The sequence below is a fragment of the Schistocerca serialis genome, chromosome 6 (genome assembly GCF_023864345.2).
Source record: "Schistocerca serialis cubense isolate TAMUIC-IGC-003099 chromosome 6, iqSchSeri2.2, whole genome shotgun sequence".
Classification (NCBI taxonomy): domain Eukaryota; kingdom Metazoa; phylum Arthropoda; class Insecta; order Orthoptera; family Acrididae; genus Schistocerca; species Schistocerca serialis.
Window position 1 is genome coordinate 57,500,332 of NC_064643.1, and position 24,053 is coordinate 57,524,384.

General features: G+C 43.8%; 1 protein-coding gene across 1 annotated transcript in view; it reads right to left on the minus strand.

Moving 5' to 3' along the window:
* Positions 1–24,053, minus strand: part of LOC126484260 (zwei Ig domain protein zig-8-like) — a 442,308-nt gene that overhangs the window by 149,645 nt on the left and 268,610 nt on the right. The window contains exon 3 of the mRNA XM_050107679.1: positions 13,332–13,503. Coding sequence (XP_049963636.1) covers positions 13,332–13,485 — 154 coding nt within the window. The 5' untranslated portion in view covers positions 13,486–13,503. The remainder of the gene's footprint in view (positions 1–13,331; positions 13,504–24,053) is intronic.

Genomic DNA, 24,053 nt, shown 5'->3' on the forward strand with positions numbered 1-24,053 from the left:
AGGTTGCACACAAAAAGAACCCGTCTTCTCGAATTTCCGAATCATTTTCTCCAGACTCATGGCAGTCATCGAACCAACGCCTTTTCACAAACCCTTCAATGTCCGGAACTTCTGCAGAGCGACGAGTGCACAGTCATCATTCTTGTAATACAGCTTTACAAGCAGAGCGCGATCCTGCATTGAGATAGTCATGGCGAAGGTCACAGACGCGAAAGGAGGAAAAGCCGTGTACCCTGTGTGTTTGTACCAACTTCAATGGGTCGTGAGCATGGCAGGTGTTTTCAATTATGTATTCTGACACATACGGAGCCATCTTTTGCTCAGTTTTCACACTATTTTTCTTCATCTCCCATAAGTTTCCCCCCTTCTCCGATAATATTCCGTTGAAATTTGACATCATGTTATTTCTAGAGCGTTTTGAAATTTTAATTACAATCACCATATATATATATATATATATATATATATATATATATATATATATATATATATATATAACTCAAAAAATGGTTCAAGGCACTGAATTGTCATCAAGCGTAGTTTAATACATCTCACAGAACTCGTGGAGGGATAAAAGTACACCGCTCAAAAGACAAATTTTTGAGAGTATCAAGATATCAGAACTTTATTGTAAACAGTTAGTGAGACGGATTCGTTCAGCTGCATTTGAAATCTGCATTACTGCTTGAAGTTTACATATGATGGAACTAGTCCACTTAGCATGAGTATTAAAGAGATGACTTGTTCTGCAACGTAGATTACAGACTTTGTGTTTTCACAAGATGGTAGAGTGTTACGAGAGTGATATTTGGTGTCACTTATAAAATGTGTCACTAGTAATTTCTTAAAATGCTTTGCATTTACGCGGCTGATATGTACAGCCATCATTTCCTTTTCACAATTATTTCTGTGTTATCAAAAGATACTGCAATGCATTAACGTAAACTAGGGCAAAAATACCTTTACAAAGAATTCGAAGACTTAACATCCGTACACAAACATACAGATACATGGATAACAGCGGTTAAAAACTGACAAAGTGTGGTGTGTTGTGGGGTAGAGCTGAAGGGTGATTTAAGAATGTTTCTGATAGGAGATGCCTTCTACTCGACTAAATCCACAAGGACGGAAAAAGCATGGCATCACCAAGAAGGAATTGTGCGACATAAACCAAAGTTGGTAGGGGTGATTCTAATTTGAAAGATAATGTTTATTTCAATTTCACGTTGTTGGTTACCTCTGAGACTGGACGTCGTGTGTTGGTGTTAACCAAGAATGCCTTTAAAGCGACAAAGACACCTTTATCAACGCTCCATTGAGTTTGAGCGAGGTCGTGTAACACGGCAACGTGAAGCTGGATGTTTCTTTAGCGACTTTGCAGAACGACCTGACAAGGATGTAGGTACTGTAGATGACTGCTGCCAGCAGTGGTCGCGAGAATGTACAGTCGCAAGAAGAGCAGCTACCGGACGTGAACGTGACACTACCGGCAGTGAAGACCATCGTATTAGGTGTATGGGTCTGGCGAATCGTACTGCATCTGCAACAGTAACTCGAGCAGTAGCTGGCATCACTGTGGGGTTCCGGATGGGGGTTTGTCGGGGACGGCCAGCTCGTCCCACGCATCCACCGATCGGACTACGACTGTGGTTGCCCGGGATACTGCCCGCATTGAGGCTGATCCCTCACCTGTGGTAGCGTGGGAGGTCGTCTCAAGGTGTGGCAGGGGGCGAAAGACATTCCGGAGGGCTGAACGGAAGGCCTCTCCAGTTTGTCTGACGAACCGGTTTCAGGCTCTGTCTCGGGCTGATACTGATCTTCGGCCTGACATGGCTGCTTGTCCTGTTCCAGAGGTTGCCCCTCAGTCTGCAAGATCCGGGCGGTCGCAGAGGGTGGGCTTACTGGTAGTTGGGAGCTCCAACGTCAGGCGCGTAATGGGGCCCCTTAGGGATATGGCAGCAAGAGAGGGGAAGAAAACCAATGTGCACTCCGTGTGCATACCGAGGGGAGTCATTCCAGATGTGGAAAGGGTCCTTCCGGATGCCATGAAGGGTACAGGGTGCACCGATCTGCAGGTGGTCGCTCATGTCGGCACCAATGATGTGTGTCGCTATGGATCGGAGGAAATCCTCTCTGGCTTCCGGCGGCTATCTGATTTGGTGAAGACTGCCAGTCTCGCTAGCCGGATGAAAGCAGAGCTCACCATCTGCAGCATCGTAGACAGGACTGACTGCGGACCTTTGATACAGAGCCGAGTGGAGGCTCTGAATCAGAGGCTGAGACGGTTCTGCGACCATGTGGGCTGCAGATTCCTCGACTTGCGCCATAGGGTGGTGGGGTTTCGGGTTCCGCTGGATAGGTCAGGAGTCCACTACACGCAACAAGCGGCTACACGGGTAGCAGGGGTTGTGTGGCGTGGGCTGGGTGGTTCATTAGGTTAGATGGCCTTGGGCAAGTACAGAAAGGGCAACAGCTTCAACGGGTGCAGGGCAAAGTCAGGACATGCGGGGACCAAGCAGCCATCGGTATTGTAATTGTAAACTGTCGAAGCTGCGTTGGTAAAGTACCGGAACGTCAAGCGCTGATAGAAAGCACCGAAGCCGAAATCGTTATAGGTACAGAAAGCTGGTTGAAGCCAGAGATAAATTCTGCCGAAATTTTTACAAAGGTGCAGACGGTGTTTAGAAAGGATAGATTGCATGCAACCGGTGGTGGAGTGTTCGTCGCTGTTAGTAGTAGTTTATCCTGTAGTGAAGTAGAAGTGGATAGTTCCTGTGAATTGTTATGGGTGGAGGTTACACTCAACAACTGAGCTAGGTTAATAATTGGCTCCTTTTACCGACCTCCCGACTCAGCAGCATTAGTGGCAGAACAACTGAGAGAAAATATGGAATACATTTCACATAAATTTTCTCAGCATGTTATAGTCATAGGTGGAGATTTCAATTTACCAGATATAGAATGGGACACTCAGATGTTTAGGACGGGTGGTAGGGACAGAGCATCGAGTGACATTATACTGAGTGCACTATCCGAAAATTACCTCGAGCAATTAAACAGAGAACCGACTCGTGGAGATAACATCTTGGACCTACTGATAACAAACTGACCCGAACTTTTCGACTCTGTATGTACAGAACAGGGAATCAGTGATCATAAGGCCGTTGCAGCATCCCTGAATATGGAAGTTAATAGGAATATAAAAAAAGGGAGGAAGGTTTATCTGTTTAGTAAGAGTAATAGAAGGCAGATTTCAGACTACCTGACAGATCAGAACGAAAATTTCTGTTCCGACACTGACAATGTTGAGTGTTTATGGAAAAAGTTCAAGGCAATCGTAAAATGCGTTTTAGACAGGTACGTGCCGAGTAAAACTGTGAGGGACGGGAAAAACCCACCATGGTACAACAACAAAGTTAGGAAACTACTGCGAAAGCAAAGAGAGCTTCACTCTAAGTTTAAACGCAGCCAAAACCTCTCAGACAAACAGAAGCTAAACGATGTCAAAGTTAGCGTAAGGAGGTCTATGCGTGAAGCGTTCAGTGAATTCGAAAGTAAAATTCTATGTACCGACTTGACAGAAAATCCTAGGAAGTTCTGGACTTACGTTAAATCAGTAAGTGGCTCGAAACAGCATATCCAGACACTCCGGGATGATGATGGCATTGAAAGCTGAAATACTAAACACCGTTTTCCAAAGCTGTTTCAGAGAGGAAGACCGCACTGCAGTTCCTTCTCTAAATCCTCGCACAAACGAAAAAATGGCTGACATCGAAATAAGTGTCCAAGGAATAGAAAAGCAACTGGAATCACTCAACAGAGGAAAGTCCACTGGACCTGACGGGATACCAATTCGATTCTACACAGAGTACGTTAAAGAAATTGCCCCCTTCTAACAGCTGTGTACCGCAAGTCTCTAGAGGAAAGTTCCAAATGATTGGAAAAGAGCACAGGTAGTCCCAGTCCTCAAGAAGGGTCGTCGAGCAGATGCGCAAAACTATAGACCTATATCTCTGACGTCGATCTGTTGTAGAATTTTAGAACATGTTTTTTGCTCGAGTATCATGTCGTTTTTGGGAACCCAGAATCTACTATGTAGGAATCAACATGGATTCCGAAACAGCGATCGTGTGAGATCCAACTCGCTTTATTTGTTCATGAGACCCAGAAAATATTAGATACAGGCTCCCAGGTAGATGCTATTTTTCTTGACTTCCGGAAGGCGTTCGATACAGTTCCGCACTGTCGCCTGATAAACAAAGTAAGAGGCTATGGAATATCAGACCAGCTGTGTGGCTAGATTAAAGAGTTTTCAGCAAACAATGGAGAGACGTCTACAGACGTTAAAGTAACCTCTGGCGTGCCACAGGGGGCTGTTATGGGACCATTGCTTTTCATAATATATATACATGACCTAGTAGATAGTGTCGGAAGTCCCATGCGGCTTTTCGCGGATGATGCTGTAGTATACAGAGAAGTTGCAGCATAAGAAAATTGTAGCGAAATGCAGGAAGATCTGCAGCGGATAGGCACTTGGTGCAGGGAGTGGCAACTGACCCTTAACATAGACAAATGTAATGTATTGCGAATACATAGAAAGAAGAATCCTTTATTGTATGATTATATGATAGCGGAACAAACACTGGTAGCAGTTACTTCTGTAAAATATCTGGAAGTATGCGTGCGGAACGATTTGAAGTGGAATGATCATATAAAATTAATTGTTGGTAAGGCGGGTACCAGATTGAGATTCATTGGGAGAGTCCTTACAAAATGTAGTCCATCAACAAAGGAGGTGTTTTACAAAACACTCGTTCGACCTATACTTGAGTATTGCTCATCAGTGTGGGATCCGTACCAGATCGGGTTGACGGAGGAGATAGAGAAGATCCAAAGAAGAGCGGCGCGTTTCGTCACAGGGTTATTTGGTAACCGTGATAGCGTTACGGAGATGTTTAACGAACTCAAGTGGCAGACTCTGCAAGAGAGGCGCTCTGCATCGCGGTGTAGCTTGCTCGCCATGTTTCGAGAGGGTGCGTTTCTGGATGAGGTATCGAATATATTGCTTCCCCCTATTTATACTTCCCGAGGAGATCAGGAATGTAAAATTAGGGAGATTAGAGCGCGCACGGAGGCTTTCAGACAGTCGTTCTTCCCACGAACCATACGCGACTGGAAAAGGAAAGGGAGGTGATGACAGTGGCACGTAAAGTGCCTTCCGCCACACACCGTTGGGTGGCTTGCGGAGTATAAATGTAGATGTAGATGTAGATGTAGACATCACAGTGACACACCCAACTGTAAAAGAATCAGTTACTTCAAGGACAGCTCCTAACCCGACGCCTTGTAGCGCGCTTTCCGCTGACCCAAAAACACCGCCGTTTGCGTCTTCACCGGTGTCAAGTGAGAGTCATTATGACTCATCATTTCTGATGAGTTTTGGTTCTGCCTCTGTGGCAGTTATAGCCGTGTGTTCGTTACATGAAGGCCAATTGAGGACCTGCAACCAATCAGTCTGTGTGCTAAACACACTTTACCTTACTTGGAGTTAAGGTCTGGACTGCAATTTCGTATAACAGCAGTATCCTGACTGCAGATCTGTACGTGAACCTAATGATTCGGCCTGTTGTGCTGCCATTCATGAACAGCATTCCAGGTGATGTTCCAACTGGTTAACGCTGACCGACATCTTCTGTTGTAACTCAAAATACTCCACAGAGTGTCGACATGTTGCCATAATGTGCTCGACAGCCAGATTTATCTCCGATCGAGAACGTATGGGACATCATGAGACGATAACCCGAACGGATTCACAAACAGCAATAACCATCCCTGCATTGACTGAACAAGTGAATCAGCCGTGGACGTCCATCTCACAAAGTGACATCTGACACCTGTATACTGGTTAGAGGTCTGCATGCTTACATTTAACATTCTGGCCGTTACACTGGTTATTAATGTATCAGCATTTCAAATTTGCAGTGACTTATCTTTCTGTTGCATTAACCTGTGGTCTTGCAATGTTAATCACATAAATATGTTACCTAGACAAATTAATTTCCAAATTTCGTTACACTACATTAATTTTTTTGTGTTGCTATTCTTCTTCGTCGGTGTATTTCACACAGATCATTGTATTTTAGATATTAGTTTCAAGTAAAATTTGGAACACCACTATAATACAGTCATATTTCATCAAATTATGTAATTGAGTAGCATTGTTTTGATAGAAAATTAGTTTCATTGATCGCACTTGGAACCTGAGGTACCTTCATCCACAGGATCCACGAAATATAATTTATTGTAAGAAAAGTAATGGAAGTACTGTGCTTGATTTTGCACATGTCAGGCTTTCCATCATCAAGGATTATATAAACTATCATTGTAGCTATTTGTTGACCCATATCATCTAAGAATGTTAAAGAGAAAGCATTGTGGGTCTAATTAGTGGTCATGGTTCTATGGCAAACGGCTTTGGGACAGCATTTATCTGATTCTGGTCATTCCATAGGAAACATTGAGAATTGAATGCGTATTCTTCACAGAGTGGAAAATGGCCGTGCTCTGTTAGAGGAGCTTACGATTTATAAAACAAAAAAAATAGAGAACCAACTAAACTGCTTCACTGGCAAAATGACTTTGTGCCCAATGCCTACTTTGCTTTATTTGACCATGTTTTACTGTAATCACTGCACGCCTCTGTTATGTATAGTGTGTTGATAAGTTCACTTAGTAATGAGTGCATCACATATTTCATACGTTTTACGCATGACTCTAGTATGTTCTCGTTCCTTCTCTATTCATTTCATAGACTGCTTTAATCAGATAATGTGGATCATCCACTGTTACGGAGTTTTATCGTTCTTTTCTTGCAACGGAGTGCCGCAGGGTGCGAGGGGCCGTCGCCGGTCACGCTCCTCCAACCACTTCCCGCCTGTGCGGAATTCTGGCGTTAGCGCTGATTATGTGCAGCACTATGTTTTCTTTCATTTGTGGCTCCTTTGGCGATTTGTTTTATAGTTGTTTAATATTACCCGGTGCAGTGTCAACGGTGTTTAATATTTACGTCACTATCTAGAATACTGGCACTTGGGCACGTGTCAACCACTGTTTCTTACTTCTTCCTCTTTTTAACAATCTTACTTTTGTCGTGTTCTTCTTTTTATTGTTTTTTATTACTATAATGCCTTTTATATGTTATAAGCTCATTACAGACTTCAACTATTGTATTCCCCTTTTATTTTCACCGTTTCAATTAATTATTGAAAAATACTGTATGCCGACATTAGCGACATCCAGTGAACTTACAACACAAACATCTTGTTGCTACTGTATGGCAGCTTGTTTTAAACAGTAGTACTACTGACAACATGACTCGTGCATGTGATGTTATTTATATGTATTTGACGATGCTGGTGCTGATTCTGCATTTAACATTTGACGATGCCACTATGGCTGCAGTACATTAGGACTTTGTTTTTATGAAACAAGTATGCCTCTTCATATTTTAAGCCCACAAATGTAAATTTTGTCAGTACCACTTTTTATTATAGTCTATTTATTGTGCTTAAGCTGTATACAGTTTGCGAGTGTATTTATGTTTTTTCCCATTTCTGCTGGAGATCTGATGATGGTCATTAAAGACCGAAACCGGTAATCTGTTAACAAAAAGTTTGTGACCATAGACGTAAATTAAAGGAAACTTATTCTGGTTATGTTTTGAATCTCTGTTTGTTATTGTTTTAGTGGCTAACATGATCATAGAGTTGTTGTTTATATGGATTTGGTCATTGAATACCGTCTTTTCCACTGCAATGACCCTTTGTATGTGAAAGTTCTCTTGCAATATCAGGTGATTTTTGTTGTGTTTATTCACTCTAATAACTGTCACGCTATGTTCCATGTCGGATGATTCAAGTTCATGTTTTATCAGGTGTTCAGAGTTGGTGGAACGGCTATTTTCATATTTCCAACTTCTTATATGTTCTTTACATCTAGTTTTGAAGTTCCCACTTGTCATTCCCAGATATGCTGATTTACATTCTTGGCAACTGGTATCTACTTGCTCCTTGGTACTTATCTGGTTTGTCTGTCGTTCGTAAATGTGACTCGATTGTGTTTCGTGTGCTATACACAACATGTAATCCCTGTTTGTATAATATATATTTCCTGCCTTGGGTGTTTCTTTGTGTTTATATGTTAAAGTGTACCACTTTTTCTGTTGGTCACGTCATTGGTATTATTGTTTTGTGTTTCTCTGTGTGTTGTAGTATCTGGGGGCGGTTCTTTGTTGTTTGAATTCTCTGCTTGTTCTCATTTTTTCTAATTGTGTTATTATTTTTGGGTGTGTTTTTTTATTATATGGGTGTTCTAACAATTGTTTGTGGCTATGATGTGTACTGTTTGTAATTATTTTTCATAGTTTTCTTTGCTGAGTGAGATGTTGTTTAGTCTATATAATATATTTCATAGGGCTGCCAGTTTTTTATTTTTTTATTTTGCAGGTGTTTGTATAAAGCATTTATAACTGTCTGTGGCTGTTGGTTTTCTGAAGATGTCAAATGTGTGTTTATTATTGTCTCTCTTTATTATTATATCCAAGAAATGTATTTGATTTTATGTTTCTTTTCCATAGCGAATTGAATATTTTTATGTATAATGTTTATGTCTGTATGAAGTTTATCAGTTTTCTCTGTTGCTTTGTCTACTGTACAGATTATGTAATCCACATATTTGTACCAGTACAAAATTTTGTATCCTTTCTTTGTGATAACTGTATCAAAGATAGTGTTTTCTAGGTTGTTGATGAATATGTTTGCCAGTGTTCCTGATATTGAGGATCCCATTGGATGCCCATCTTTTTGTAATTAAATTCCTTTTTAAATTGGAAGTAAATTTTGGAAGTGATTGCTTTGAGAGTTATAGTTATTTCATTAATATTGTATGCAGATTGTGTGATGTATGTCAGTAAGTTTTGTTCAGTCAGTTTTAATGTGTCTGCATTGATTTTAAATACAGGATTTAAACAAGATGTAGAAAATGTTTTAACTTTTTGCCGTTTCCATTTATTGTTGAAGATTTCCTATTGTTTGTTCATAATGAGTTGTTCAAAGTTGCTTGTATCCACTCCTCACTCTTGGAAGATTCCATTTGTGAAGCAATGTATCACGTATGTGAGTGTTCTTGTATATAATGCTGGAAATATTTCATGTCCATCAACGCTACTTTCTACCTGTTTGTTTCGTTGACAGTCATGGATAGCAAACTCACTTCTTTAAATGTAATCAATTTTCACACACCTGTAGTACTGGAGCAAACTACTTAACACTGTATAGCAATGTCATCCAGTCTAAAGTACCGCCAGTACAGATGGTCATTTACTTTTATTCTACACCATCACTCAGTTGTTGGGATTAAATCTATTGTTGTGTCTAGACAAGACAGCCTAGACACAATGAGAGGAAGCCGAAAGGCACGCGCAAAGCTAAAGCTGGATGGCGTGATGTCTGAAACAGGATACGTAATGAATGCTATAAAGAAAAGTACGTAGCTTCTGGAATATTTAACTTTAATTCATCCTTTTTGGTACATCTGGAGATTGTGGCGATACAAGTGAGACCCTTTAGATACATGCAATGTTACTAATGGTGCCTTGCTAGGTCGTAGCCATTGACTTAGCTGAAGGCTATTCTAACTATCTGCTCTGCAAATGAGCGAGGCTTCGTCAGTGTGCATCGCTAGCTACGTCGTCCATACAACTGGGGCGAGTGCTAGTCCGTATCTCGAGACCTGCCTTGTGGTGGCGCTCGGTCTGCGATCACACAGTGGCGACACGCGGGTCCGACATGTACTAATGGACCGCGGCCGATTTAAAGCTACCACCTTGCAAGTGTGGTGTCTGGCGGTGACACCACATCTATATTCAAAAACCGGGATGTATTTGTGTACAGATATATGTATACAAGAATGTTCAACTTTCCCTTCTAAATCTATCCACTGATTTCAGCCAACTGCAAGTATCACTTACTGTCCTAGACAGGGGCGTAGGCGAAACTGATGCGCAACACACAGTGGACAAGTACCCAGACTATATACAACCAGTCTTTGAGATGACAGTACTTAGCGATTTGCAACAAAATTTGCACATAATTCCAAAAGTTTAAAAACTTTTTTTCACTGATATGGCCCCCCATAAAAACAGAGGAAAAGAAAAAAAGTTTGTCGCCCTACATAACATCGCTGCTCATGAACTAAAACTGCCGCATCAGGCAAGACGTTTTCATTTATTTCTTCTTTACTAAAAACTCTATTTGCAACAAATTTTGCAGACAGAATTGACATATAGCGCTGATATCCATCTTTTAAATTACACACATCAAAAACAGATTTGCATCACCCCAGTTCCAAGAACTCCTGAACATAGATGTTGACTCTAGGTATTCTGTGACAGACATAGTTCCTTTGACTGTTCAGAGATGTCACTAAACCCGCCGAAAGATTTAAACAACAATGAATAAGCAGCGCCTATTAGACGTAGGGGGTAGAACAGCCGATCAATTCCAGTCATTCCAACAGAAAGGCGGTATAATGTGTTGTACACGACTCATGTTGTCTGTAGTTCAACCATGCCTAGATGGTCAATACCGCAGTTAGATCGCGTACGCATTGTTACTTTGTGCCAGGAAGGTCTCTCAACAAGGCAAGTGTCCAGGTTTCTCGGAGTGAACCAAAGCGATTTTGTTCGGAAATGGAGGAGATACAGAGAGACAGGAACTGTCGATGACATGCCTCGCTCACGCCGCCCAAGGGCTAGTACTGTAGTGGATGACCGCTACCTACCGATTATGGTTCGGAGCAACCCTGACAACAACGCCACCATGTTGAATAATGCTTTTCTTGCAAGCACAGGACGTCGTGTTACGACTAAAACTGTTCGCAATAGGCCGCATGATGCGCAACTTCACTTCCGACGTCCATGGTGAGGTCCACCTCTGCAGCCACGACACCATGCAGCGCGGTACAGATGGGCCCAACGACATGCCGAATGGATCGCTCAGGTCTGCCATCACGTTCTCTTCAGCGATGAGTGTCGCATATGCCTTCAGCCAGACAATCGTCGGAGACGTTTCCAGAATGAGATTTTCACTCTGCAGCGGAGTGTGCGCTGATATGAAACTTCCTGGCAGATTAAAACTGTGTGCCGGACCGAGACTCGAAATCGGGACCTTTGCCTTTCGTGGGCAAGTGCTCTACCAACTGAGCTACCCAAGTACGACTCACGCCCCGTCCTCACAGCTTTAGGCTCCGAGTTCGAGTCTCGGCCCGGCACACAGTTTTAATCTGCCAGGAAGTTCCATACCAGCGCACACTCGGCTGCAGAGTAAAAATCGCATTCTGGAAACATCCCCCAGGCTGTGGCTAAGCCATGTCTCCGCAATATCCTTTCTTTCACGAGTGCCAGTTCTGCAAGGTTCGCAGGAGAGCTTCTGTGAAGTTCGGAAGGTAGGAGACGAGGTACTGGCAGAAGTAAAGCTGTGAGGACGGGGCGTGAGTCGTGCTTGGGGAGCTCCGTCGCAGACGTGTTTGAAGACAGCCCGGTCAGGCTTAACGCCTAGACACTCTGTGCAGCGAGTGCAGCAAGGTGGAGGTTCCCTGCTGTTTTGGGGTCGCATTATGTGTGGTGGAAGTATGCCGCTGGTGGTTAGGAAGGCGTCGTAACGGCTTCAAGAAACGTGAATGACATTCTACGACCAATAGTGCAACCATATCGGCAGCATATTGGCGAGCCATTCTTCTTCATGGACGACAATTCGCGACCCCATCATCCACATGTTCTGGTTGACTTTCTTCAGGATAACGACATCGCTCGACTAGAGTGGCTAGCATGTTCTCCATACATGAATCGTCTCAAATATGCCTGGGAGAAACTGAAAAGGTCTATTTATGGACGACGTGACCCACCAACCACTCTGAGGGATCCACGCCGAAACACCGTTGAGAAGTGGGGCAATCTGGACCAACAGTGCCTTGATGAACTTGTGGATAGTATGCCATGACGAATAAAGGGATGCATCAATGCAAGAGGACGTGGCACTGGGTATGAGAGGTACTAGCGTATAGAGCAGTCTGGACCACCACCTCTGAAGGTCTCGCTGTATGGTGGTACAACATGCAATGTGTGGTTTTCATTAACAATCAGAAGGGCAGGTTCCGGAACTCTCGGAACCGAGATGATGCAAACACTTTTTTGATGTGTGCATATGATTGTCCCATACATAGTTCAGAGTATGACGTCAATAACACTGAGATGCGCGAGAAGTTAGCGCATCCTACAGGACGTTTTAATTTATTGCTTGTCTACTGCTAATGCTATACGCAACATATTTTGCAGGCGGTATCCAGACATTGCACTTGATATACTTACGAAATTTTAACATCGTAAATCAAGCACATAGTTCTGGAGTAATGATATCATAAACACTGAGATGTGTGGAAAGCTGGGTTTTCTTAAGACAATCATGCACATTCGATAATGAGCGCACTTATAGACTTGGAGTGAACTTCAAACAAAATTTCAAAATTTTTGTAAACTTTATTTAGGTTAGGTACTTAATGTCAAATATTTAATACATTAATTCAGTTTTAAAGTGCCGTAAACAGAAGCTTGAGGTTGTTTCGTGCAGGAAAGTTCGGCTCTGTAAAGAATCGGTGGTTTGCTGCTTACTAACTATCTGAAAAGGACTGTGGGGTCAAGAACTACCTATATCCCACAGGAGGGGGAATGAAGAGAGGACGACATTAAAGCGTAACTCAGGACCATTCAGAGCAACTTCAGGTAAATTGTCAGATACGTGGCTTATTAGTACAGACACACAGGGAAAGTAAGATTCCGCACTACTGCTAAGGGTGGTTGTTTGGATAATGTCGGCTGAGGAAGAAGTGCTGGAATACGTCCTGATGGTATTTATTTCCTTTATTAAATTGACACACGTTAGTTTTAAAAGTATTAAGTGCAATTTCTCTCTTATATTTGCTGTTCAGTGTGTAATGTGTAGCGAGAATGAGCAATGCAGTGAACAAATAATCCTGTCAACCAGTTTTGGGACGTAAGATAAGTCACACAGATTATTACCACTGATAGACTTAACATCCTCCATAGGGTTGTACAGCGTAAAACCGCAGAGAATTTTATATATTTACATATGCAATGTATGTCACATACACAGATGTTGAACATCGCCTCTCAAGCTCACCGCGAGGCAGGCGGGCCGGACAGTAACTGGCCCATCCCTTGCATGCTGCACGCTGCACGCTACAGGCTGCTCACTCACCGTGCTGAGGCGGCTCCACCACCACAGCGAGCGCCGCGCAGAGGCAGGCGGCGAACGCGCATGCGCAGACCCCCAGCGGCCACGGACTGGCTGGCGAGGCCGGCCACCTCCTGCGAGCCGCGGGGAGTCCCCGTTCTGGTGATCTGCTCCACATGGCTCCACGCAGCCCAGTCTGCACACAAAGACCACAGTACTCTTAGACACACCACTCCACTTCGCAGTCTACAAGCTCGTGTTCTTTCAGGCATGTGTTTGTCATGTTGATGACTCACTACTTCTTTTATATTACACTACTGGCCATTAAAATTGGTACACCACGAAGATGACCTACTACAGACGCGAAATTTAACCGACAGGAAGGAGATGCTGTGATATGCAAATGATTAGCTTTTCAGAGCATACACACAAGGTTGGCGCCGGTGGCGACACCTACAACGTACTGACATGAGGAAAGTTTCCAACCGATTCCCCTAACCGACAGGAAGGAGATGCTGTGATAGGCAAATGATTAGCTTTTCAGAGCATACACACAAGGTTGGCGCCGGTGGCGACACCTACAACGTACTGACATGAGGAAAGTTTCCAACCGATTCCTCATACTCAAACAGCAGTTGAGAGGCGTTGCCGGGTGAAACGTTGTTGTAATTCCTCGTGCAAGGAGGAGAAAAGCGTACCATCACGTTTCCGACGTTGATAAAGGTCGGATTGTAGCCTATCGCGATTGCGGTTTATCTTATCGCGATATTGCTGCTCGCGTTGGTCAAGATCCAATGACAGTTAGCAGAATATGGAATCGGTGCGTTCAGGAAGGTAATACGGAACGCCGTGCTAGGTCCCAACGGCATAGCATCACTAGCAGTCGAGATGACAGGCATCTTATCCGCATGGTTGTAACGGATCGTGCAGCCACGTCTCGATCCCTGAGTCAACAGATGGGGAGGTTTGCAAGATAACAACCATCTGTACGAACAGTTCGATGACGTTTGCAGCAGCATGGACTATCAGCCCGCAGACCAGGACTGCGCCTACCCTTGACGCTGCGTCACAGACAGAAGTGCCAGCGATGGTGTACTCAACGACGAACCTGGGGGCACGAATGGCAAAACGTCATTTTTTCCGATGAATCCAGGATCTGTTTACAGCATCATGATGGTTGCATCCGTGTTTCGCGACCACGCGGTGAACGCACACTGGACGCGTGTATTCGTCATCGCCATACTGGCGTATCACCCGGCATGATGGTATGGGGTGCCATTGGTTACACGTGTCGGTCACCTCTTGTTCGCATTGACGGCACTTTGAACAGTGGGCGTTACATTTTAGATGTGTTAGGATCCGTGACTCTACCCTTCATTCGATCCCTGCGAAACCCTACATTTCAGCAGTATAATGCACGATCGCATGTTGCAGGTCCTGTACGGGCATTTCTGGATACATAAAATGTTCGACTGCTGCCCTGGCCAGCACATTCTCCAGATCTCTCTCCAATTGAAAACGTCTTGCCAATGCTGGCCGAGCAACTGGCTCGTCACAATACGCCATTCACTACTCTTGATGAACTGTGGTATCGTGTTGAAGCTGCATGGGCAGCTGTACCTGTACCCGCCATCCAAGCTCTCTTTGACTCAATTACCAGACGTATCAAGGCCGTTATTACGGCCAGAGGTGGTTGTTCTGCGTACTCATTTCTCAGGATCTATGCCCCCAAATTGCGTGAAAATGCAATCACATGTCAGTTCTAGTATAATATATTTCTCTAATGAATACCCGTTTATCATCTGCATTTCTTCTCGGTGTAGCAATTTTAATGGACAGTAGTGTATTTGCCGAAAGAGTTATAACCTCATAGAACTATCTTTTTGCGTCTCATTTTCTCCAGTAATACTTTATGTCTTGCTGTCTCTGTATAATGGTCATTTCGTAGCCATAGAGGTTGAATTAATAGAGAAATCAATCAATGATGCCACCTGGCGAGGTAGGCACCTTACAAAAAAATTATTTCCTTGTTCGACATTCTTTATACTTGCACATGAAATATCGTACTTTTTGGTATGCTCTGACTTCTGGTATAGGCTAAAATAGTTATATATTTTTATGCAAAGTACTCGAAAGTGAATTTGCGATGGATGGGAGATGATAGTGTTTTAACATTGTATTAGGGATATTTGTCTGTTGTTTATATGTGCCAAACTATATCAGTGTGTCGAAGTATTTAAATAAACTGTCAAAACTTTACTGACTTCTGAATTCGTTTTGTACAGATATCAAAAAAAGTTTAGCATCACCCCGGTTCCCAGAACTTCGGAAGATATACTCTGACTGTGGATATTGTATCACAGACACAGTTCCTTTGACTGTTCAGAGATGTCGATAAACTTGCCCAAGTATGTAAACAACCATGCATGAGCAGGGCCTATTTGACGGAGGGGGTCCGACAGCGGATCAGTTACAGTCTTTCCACAACGAAGGAAGTACACGACTCATGTTGTCTGTAGTTCAACCATGCATAGACGGTAATACCGCCGTTCGATCGCGTCCGCATTGTTCCTTTGTGCCAGGAAGGGCTCTCAACAAGGGGAGTGTCCAGGCGTCTCCGAGTGAACCAAAGCGATAATGTTTGGAGATGCAGGAGATAAAGAGAGACAGGATCTGTCGATGACATGTCTCGCTCAGGCCGCTACCTACTAATTATGGTTCGGACAAACTCTGACAGCAACGCCACCATGTTGAATAATGCTTTTCTTGCAGCCACAGGACGTCGTGCTACGACTCAAACTGTTCACAATAGGCTGAGTGATACGCGACTTCACTCCCGACGTTCATGGCGAGGTCAATCTTTGCAACCACGACACCATGCAGCGCGGTACAGATGGGCTCAACGACATGCCGAACGGACCGCTCAGGATTCGCATCGCGTTCTCTTACCGATGAGTGTCACATATGCCTTCAACCAGACAGTCGTCGGAGACGTGTTTGTAGGCAGCCCGGTCAGGCTGAAGCCTTAGACACACTGTTCAGCAAGTGCAGCAAGCTGGAAGTTCAATGCTGTTTTGGGGTCGTATTTTGTGGGGCGACGTTCGTCGCTGGTGGTCATGGAAGGCGCCGTAATAGCTGCTACATACGTGATTGCCGTTCTCCGAACGATAGTGCAACCATATCGGCAGCATTTTGGCGAGGCATTCGTCTTCATGGACGACAATTCGCCCCCCCCCCCCTCCCCCCCGTCGTGCACATCTTGTGAATGACTTCCTTCGGGATAACGACATCGCTTGAATAGAGTGGACATCGTGTTCTCCAAACATTAACTCTATCGAACGTACCTGCGATAGATTGGAAAGGGCTGTTTATGGACGATGTGACCCACCAGCCATTCGCAGGTATCTACGCCGAATCACCGTTGAGGAGTGGGACAATTTGGACTAACAGGCCTTGATGAACTTGTGGATAGTATGGCACGACGAATACAGTGATGCATCAAGGCAAGAGGACGTGCTACTGGGTGTTAGAGGTACCGGTGTGTACAGCAGTCTGAACCATCACCTCTGAAGGTCTGGCTGTATTGTGGTACATGAAATGTGTATTTTTCGTGCACAATGAAAAGGACGGAAACGTGGTTTATGTTAATCCCTGTTGCAATTTTCTGTACAGATTCCGGAACTCTCGGAACCGAGGAGATGAAAAACTTTTTTTGATGTTTGTATAAGCAGCACTCCCTTCTGTCACAGTGCAAGGAATGGGACCAGCTGAAAAATGAACGTAAGGGAGCACAAAAAAGGTCGATCTGCTCCTGTTATAACGACCCTAACAGGAAAGTAGAGAACCATCTGCCTTAATTCTCGTCCCCGCCCTTCTCACCAAAACTTCTGGCATGAGAACATCTCGAGCGTTTTTTGCTGAAAGACAGTAGTGGAGAGACAGTGACGGTAGAAGATGCAGTGCCAGAGGGAGAGAATGAGATATTGACGGTGGAAGAGGGAAAGTGGCAGTGAAAGAGAAAGACAAATGGATGAAAACAATAGCAATGGGCGCCATAGAGAGAGGAGATACTGATGGCAAGTGAGAGACAGGGAAAATGGAAAGAGAGTTGTGTGGAGATACTATCAATGGGAGCAAATGAGAGAGTAGACAGTAGAAATGAAAAAGAGAGATGGCTAAATGGTGGTTCTGGTCCTTTACATACCGCCGAATTTTCACACGAAAAAATTTACTCACTTTCCCCCATCCTCAAGTTATAGTTTCTAGGTCAAGGGGTTAAGCCCCTTGCAAATCATCTGCAGGGACATGTGTGGAGATGAGAACGACAATCGACTGTAAGCGAGAAAGAAAAGGACGCATGCGAAGGGAGGGAGAAGAAATAGACAAAGACAGTGGCAGTGGAACAAAGAGACAACGAAAGTGACAAAAAAGGAAACGGTGGTGAGGAAGAGTGAATGAGAAGGATAAAGACAGTGGCATTGGGAGCGACAAACATGAGAAAGTGCCAATGGTAAAAAAAAGAGAGGCATATATAAACAGTGGCAGTGACAGGGAGATGCTGAGCATGATGACCACATTGCAAAGAGAGACGGGGTACAAGGAGTTAGAATGTCCTGTATTAAAAGAGCGCGAATATATTCGCATGCCAAAATTTTTGGTGGGGACTACGGAATGAGGAGTGAGACAGCTGGTTCCCCTGTTCCCGTCACTGTCTTTTAAGTAGGAGCATACTCGCCATTTTTGTGTTCCGACAGGCGTATTTTTCAACTGTTTAATTTACAACTGAGTACGTTTTCCGCTGGTGGACGATAAGTTAACGCTCCCATAAACGCAAGACAATCGCACACCCGGCGAGAGCGTCGAATGCCTGGTCTCGGCGTCTTTGGCCAGCTGCAGCTCTCAACAGCTGCATGCAGCCCCACCGCCGGGTTTCGTCCTCAAAGCCGCCACCTCCCCCTCCGCCCCCCCCCCCCTCCCTCCGGCTATGGTATCTGGCTAGCACCCAAAAGCTACTATCTTCATTTTGGACATAACGATTAACAAGGAGACATTACGACAGTGCGAGAAGGTGTTGTTTATAATAGCCGCCTCACATCACACGTATGTCTGTGATATCTAGGTTTTCCCTTCACCAATGAGTTTCGTAACAAATGTCTTCCACCATTCTTTCTGTCCGCCAGCTGCAGACTGAGCCAGTCTTCTTTTGAAGAGAAAGAGGTGGCAATTTTGGTGTATTTTTCAATAAATATCTCATGTTCCTAACCAGTAACAGATGTCATTTAAGACAACATACCATGACTGGAAATGACTAGCAGTTTGAATGTTGGATATATCTATTCTATTATAGTTTAAATGGTCACATTTTTGATGTCATTAGCATTCGAATTTACGCCGTATTTTTCAATACATTATCTCATGATAATTTTCTTTTCTTTAATAGTATCTGATCTCACTCAAGATGAATGCGTTGATGAGATGTTGAGTGGGTTTCTACAACAAAACACTGAGCTCTAGCACTGTACGTGGAATATTTTGTAAATAATACATATAATATAGGTAATAAATTATATAAAGTAGTATCTCGTGTTGTTATTGATAAACGAAATTCATTGCATGGTGGACTGAAATAAAATACTGGATATATTATCTAGATACTTCTGTGAATTATAATGAAAGCAATGCAGAGGATATATTTATGCATCTGTTTTAAGACCACCAGAGGCTGTGTTTAAATTCGTCCTACAGTAACTCATGTATGTTTAGTATGTCCCGCTTAACTTTGCCATCTCATATATTTCCGAAGTGAAACAAAATGTGAAAAACGCAGTTGGGCAGGGATGCACCTTTGTCAGAGGCTCACACAATGGGCAACGATGCGCAGTTCCTATTGGTAAACAAACACCACATTCAACACACAGTTACCTTTTCTTAATTGGATCATGTATGACATTTTTCTACTAAAATGAAAACTAGAGGTACTGTTAATGATGGCAGGCTTGGTTTCACTGCTCTAAACGCTAAACTTTCTGGAATAATTGGACCAAGTGTGCCCAGTCTTTAAGCATACCTGGGCGAGAGTGGCATCAGACGAATTCTTCTGTGCCACACATAATATACTTAACACTAACGACAACTCCAGAAGAAGAAAGGAAAAAAAAAGGGATGGACCAAAAGCAGAATAGCACCGAGTGGCGGGTGTTTCAGTTAGCTGGTTGTTTATAGGACGTTTACATAAACAGAATTGCATGGAAGTTTTCTTAGCGATCGTGTGATAGATGCTGTCTTCATGGGCCGCATTGGTACTTGCTTTGGTCCGTACGCGGCCCGCGGGCTGCGGGTTGGACACCCATGACTTACGCTTTAAATAATTGGAACGGTGTCACAGTCTCTGTGGTAATGCTGTAATGCCGTAATGCTGGTTGCTTGTACTGTCCAGAAGCCTACTATCGGCAACACTTCTTCCGCGAATTACGGCAGAGGCTGCAGGTCTGTTATCAATCATTGAAGTCTGTATAGTCCATAAGGTATGAGGTTTGGAACAAGGAAAACAAATCTGCTGTCACTAACTGTACCTCTCGTTTTCAATTTAGTAAAAAAAAATTATTGAGTGATTAAAAAGTTTTTTTAAAAGTAACTTTTGATGAAAGTGATGTTTGTTTACAATTACTGATTGTATATTCCTGCTCATTGTGTGAGCTCCTGACATAGGTGCATCCCTGGGCCGTTGCATTTTTTCCCCACTTTTTTTCGTTTCGGACAATATATGAGGTGTCAGAGTAAGATGGGACTCCCCGTATATTATGAACCGAAGTGGTCACGTAACAGTCCTCAGGGACATGTCTGATGCTACTTTTACTCCTGAATCTTTTTCTTCTTTTGTTCTTCTTTATCGTCACCTTGTCCCACGTCACGTAGGGTCGGCGTTGCTCTTCTGGATCCTTCTCCATAGTGCTCTATCCATTGTCTCTTCCTTCTTCCATCCTTTCTCCCTTAGGTCCCCGGATATCTTATCCTTTCGCCTCATCTTCGGTCTTCCTCTTCTTCTCGCTCCTTCAATCTTTAGGTCTTCAATTCTGTTTCCGATATACTCTTCCCCTTTTCTCTGTAAGTGTCCTTCCCACCTTAGTCTTTCTCTTGTATCTTTTCCCCCATGGGCCCCACTTTCACAGCTCCTCTAACAAATTCATTTCTAATCCTGTCCTTCCTTGTTACCCCACACATCCACCTCATTTCCGCCACTTCCATCTTCCTTTCCTGGGCTACTGTGATTGGCCATGTGTCCGCCCCTTATATCTTAGCAGGCCTTACCACCGACTCGTACACTTTCCCTTTCAACCAAATGCTAACCTTCTTGTCACACAACACTCCACTCATTTTTCTCCAGTTGTTCCAACCGCAATTTCTTCGATGTTGTATCTCGCTTTCCAGTCCTCCGTCCCTCTGTATGTACCACCCCAGGTATTTAAATTTGGAGACCGATTTCAGCTCATCATCCTGGATCTTGCAAGACATCTGCACATCCTTCAGTGCTAAATATTCTGACTTTGTCCGGCTAACTTTCATCCCTCTTTCTTCTAGTGCCTTTCTCCAATCCTCCAGCTTTTCCTCAAGTCTGTCGATGCTCTGCTCACGAAGAACCACATCATCCGCAAACATCATATTCCACGGCGCTTCCTTCTTCACATCTTTCACCAGCACATCCATAATCAGGTCAAACAGGTAGGGACTAAGCGCAGACCCTTGATGTAACCCCACTTTTACTGGAAACTCCTTTGTCTTGCCCACACTACTTCTCACCTGTGTCATTGCTCCTCTATACATTTCCTTCACTAACCTCACACACTTCTCTGGCACGCACTGCTCTCTCATGCTTCTCCATATTTCGTCCCTTGGTACTCTGTCATATGCTTTCTCCAAATCAATGAGAGCCATATGTAGATCGGCTTGTAGCTCCCCTGTCTCTCCACTATCCGCCTTAAAGCATGTGTTGCATCTGTCGCTCCTCTTCCAGGCATGAACCCAAACTGTTCTTCACACACCACAGTCTCCTTGCGTAATGTTGCTTCTATAACCCTTTCCCAAATTTACATTGTGTGTTCCATCAGTATAATTTATCTATAGTTACTGCAGTCCTGCACATCACCTTTCCCCTTAAATATTGGCATCAGTACACTAGTTCTCCACTCGTCTGGCATCTCCTCCTGTCGCCAAATCTTCTTCATTAAATCCCAAAGGAGCTCAATTCCCTTTATACAGAGACACTTCCATACCTCAACGGGGATCTGGTCTGGGCTAGCTGCCTTCGCATTTTTCATCTTTTCAACTGCCCATTCGACTTCATCTCTACTTATACCCATCGTTAATCTTTCGTTTGCCCCTTCTTCCTCAGTTTTCACTCTTACATTTTCTTCATTCAACAATTTATGAAAATAATTCAACCATCTTTTCATTATTTTTCCATGGTCATGCAGAATTATTCTTGTTTCATATTTCATTTGTTTTATTGCTGTTAGATCCTCAGAAGCTGTATCTCATGATTTGCCTATCCGTATCAGTTGCCTCATATGCAGATTTTTCTGTAGTTGTTCGTATGCCTCCCTTACTGATTCAGCTTTAGCTTTAGCCACGGCTCGTTTTCCCTCCTTCTTTGTACTTTTGTATGCTTGCCCATCTTCAGCACTTCCGGACATATCCCACTTCCTCGTAGCGTCTTTCATTTCCTTCACAACCTTCTATACCTCTTCATTGCACCACATTGCTTCCTTATCTTTTGGCACCCCTCCTCCAGATGTTAACCCAAACACTTTCTCCCCGGTCTTCCTTACTTTACTTTACCCACGGAATTTTACTCCTCAATGTTTCCCTCAATTATAGGTGCTCTTTCCCAATTGATAGAAGCTCCCTAATCCCACCGCAAAGCCGATTTCATTTTGTTGAGTGGAGCTGAATGCCGTACGAAGCCGTCAAACTGAATACTGCTTTGTCTGTCTCGGAGGCCAGTAGTGCAAACTGGATCCCACAAAATCACTATTTTCGTAATCTATGTCGATTCAGACACAGAAGAATTTTAGTCACCAGGATGGCCGCAATACGGGAGAACGAAATTTATTCCAAGAGTCTACAACATATTGTTCTCAGTGACATACGCGAAGCCTTCGCCTGTGTCTGTTCTACGGTTGCCTTCCAAATGGGGACCATCCGAGTATTGTTCCAATCATTTGGATAGCTATTAGGAAACGTGGACGAACGGTATAATGTTAAGTCTTCCAAAGGACACTCTGCCATGAGAGGTACACAGAAGGAGTGGTACTTTCGTAGGCGTTAAGTACCTAGCTAACAGGACGGTGTTGCCAATACCGTGCCACAGAGTAGAAGATCCAGGGAAACCCGTCCAGGAGTCCCCGATGTTAGTGATATATAAGAGTAAAGTTAATGCATTCCTAAAATGTGTGTAACTGTTACAATAGATTTAAATTCCAACCACCACTCGTTTCTCAAACCTTTCTCTGCTGGAGTGACTTCCCTCAACACATTTCGTAAACTATAACTTCGACGACGCTTTGTATTTGGTGAATACAGAACTTAAGCAAATACAGTTTTTCTACCTCATGTGAACAGCAGATGATGGGTAGCAGCTCGCACTAGTCTCTATGAATGAGTGGATCGCTGACTGTACGATTTGCGTTTCTGAGGGTTCAAATTGATCTGAGCACTATGGGACTTAACATCTGAGGTCATCAGCCCCCTAGAAATTAGAACTACTTAAACCTAACTAACGTAAGGACATCACACACATTCATGCCCGAGGCAGGATTCGAACCTGCGGCCCTAGCAGTCGCGCGGTTCCCGACTGAAGCGCCTAGAACCGCTCAGCCACCACTGCCGGCATATTCCGAGGGACTGAGTTTATCAAAACACATTCTGTTGTTAGCTACGCGTATTTCCACAAATTCGGTTACGTTTAAGAAGACCTAGTGCAACAACGGTTTCAGAGATAAACCTGTTGCTCGGAGGCTTTGCTAAGTCACATGAACTACGCTGCGTTTGTGCTGATTTAGACTTCCAGTTCAGATCACAGAATATATATAGTTTTTGATCCACCCCTTTCATAACGTACACATGCCTATTAACAGCTTTCAGTGAATCATTCCTAAACCGCAAAAAGTCTTCAGACAGAGTCTAGTCGTTTTCAAAATGAAAGAGTGCGATGGTAACAATTTAATTTATTTTGACCTTTAAAATGTCAGTGCATTGTAATGGTATCATGTGTTGAGAATCAAGTGCATAGAAGGTAGCCGCGATGTTCAAATTACAGAAGACTTACAATGTCGAGTGACAGTAATGTGACCACCTGCCAAAAGCCAGAATAACCACCCTTTGCAACGCGAGCAGCTGCGAGACGTATTGGAGGAGAGTGAGTGCGGTTCTGGGAGGAACCGACGGGGATGTGGAGTCTTGCAGACCCAGTGCAGCGGCCAGCTGCGCCGGGTTTCTCGGTTGAGGATCCGTGGCGCGAACGGCCCGATCGAGGGAGTCCCACAGATTCTCGATCGTTTTAAATCTGAGGAGTCTGCTGGCCAGAGCAGTACGGTAAAGTCATCCTGCTGCTCTTCGAACTTCACAAGTGTGCTGCGGTCTGGATGACACGCTGCATTGTCCTGCTGGTAGATGACACTGTCCCAAGTAAAAACAAGCTCCATATAGAGATGGACGTAGTCCCAAGGATAGAGGCATATTTTTGTTGAT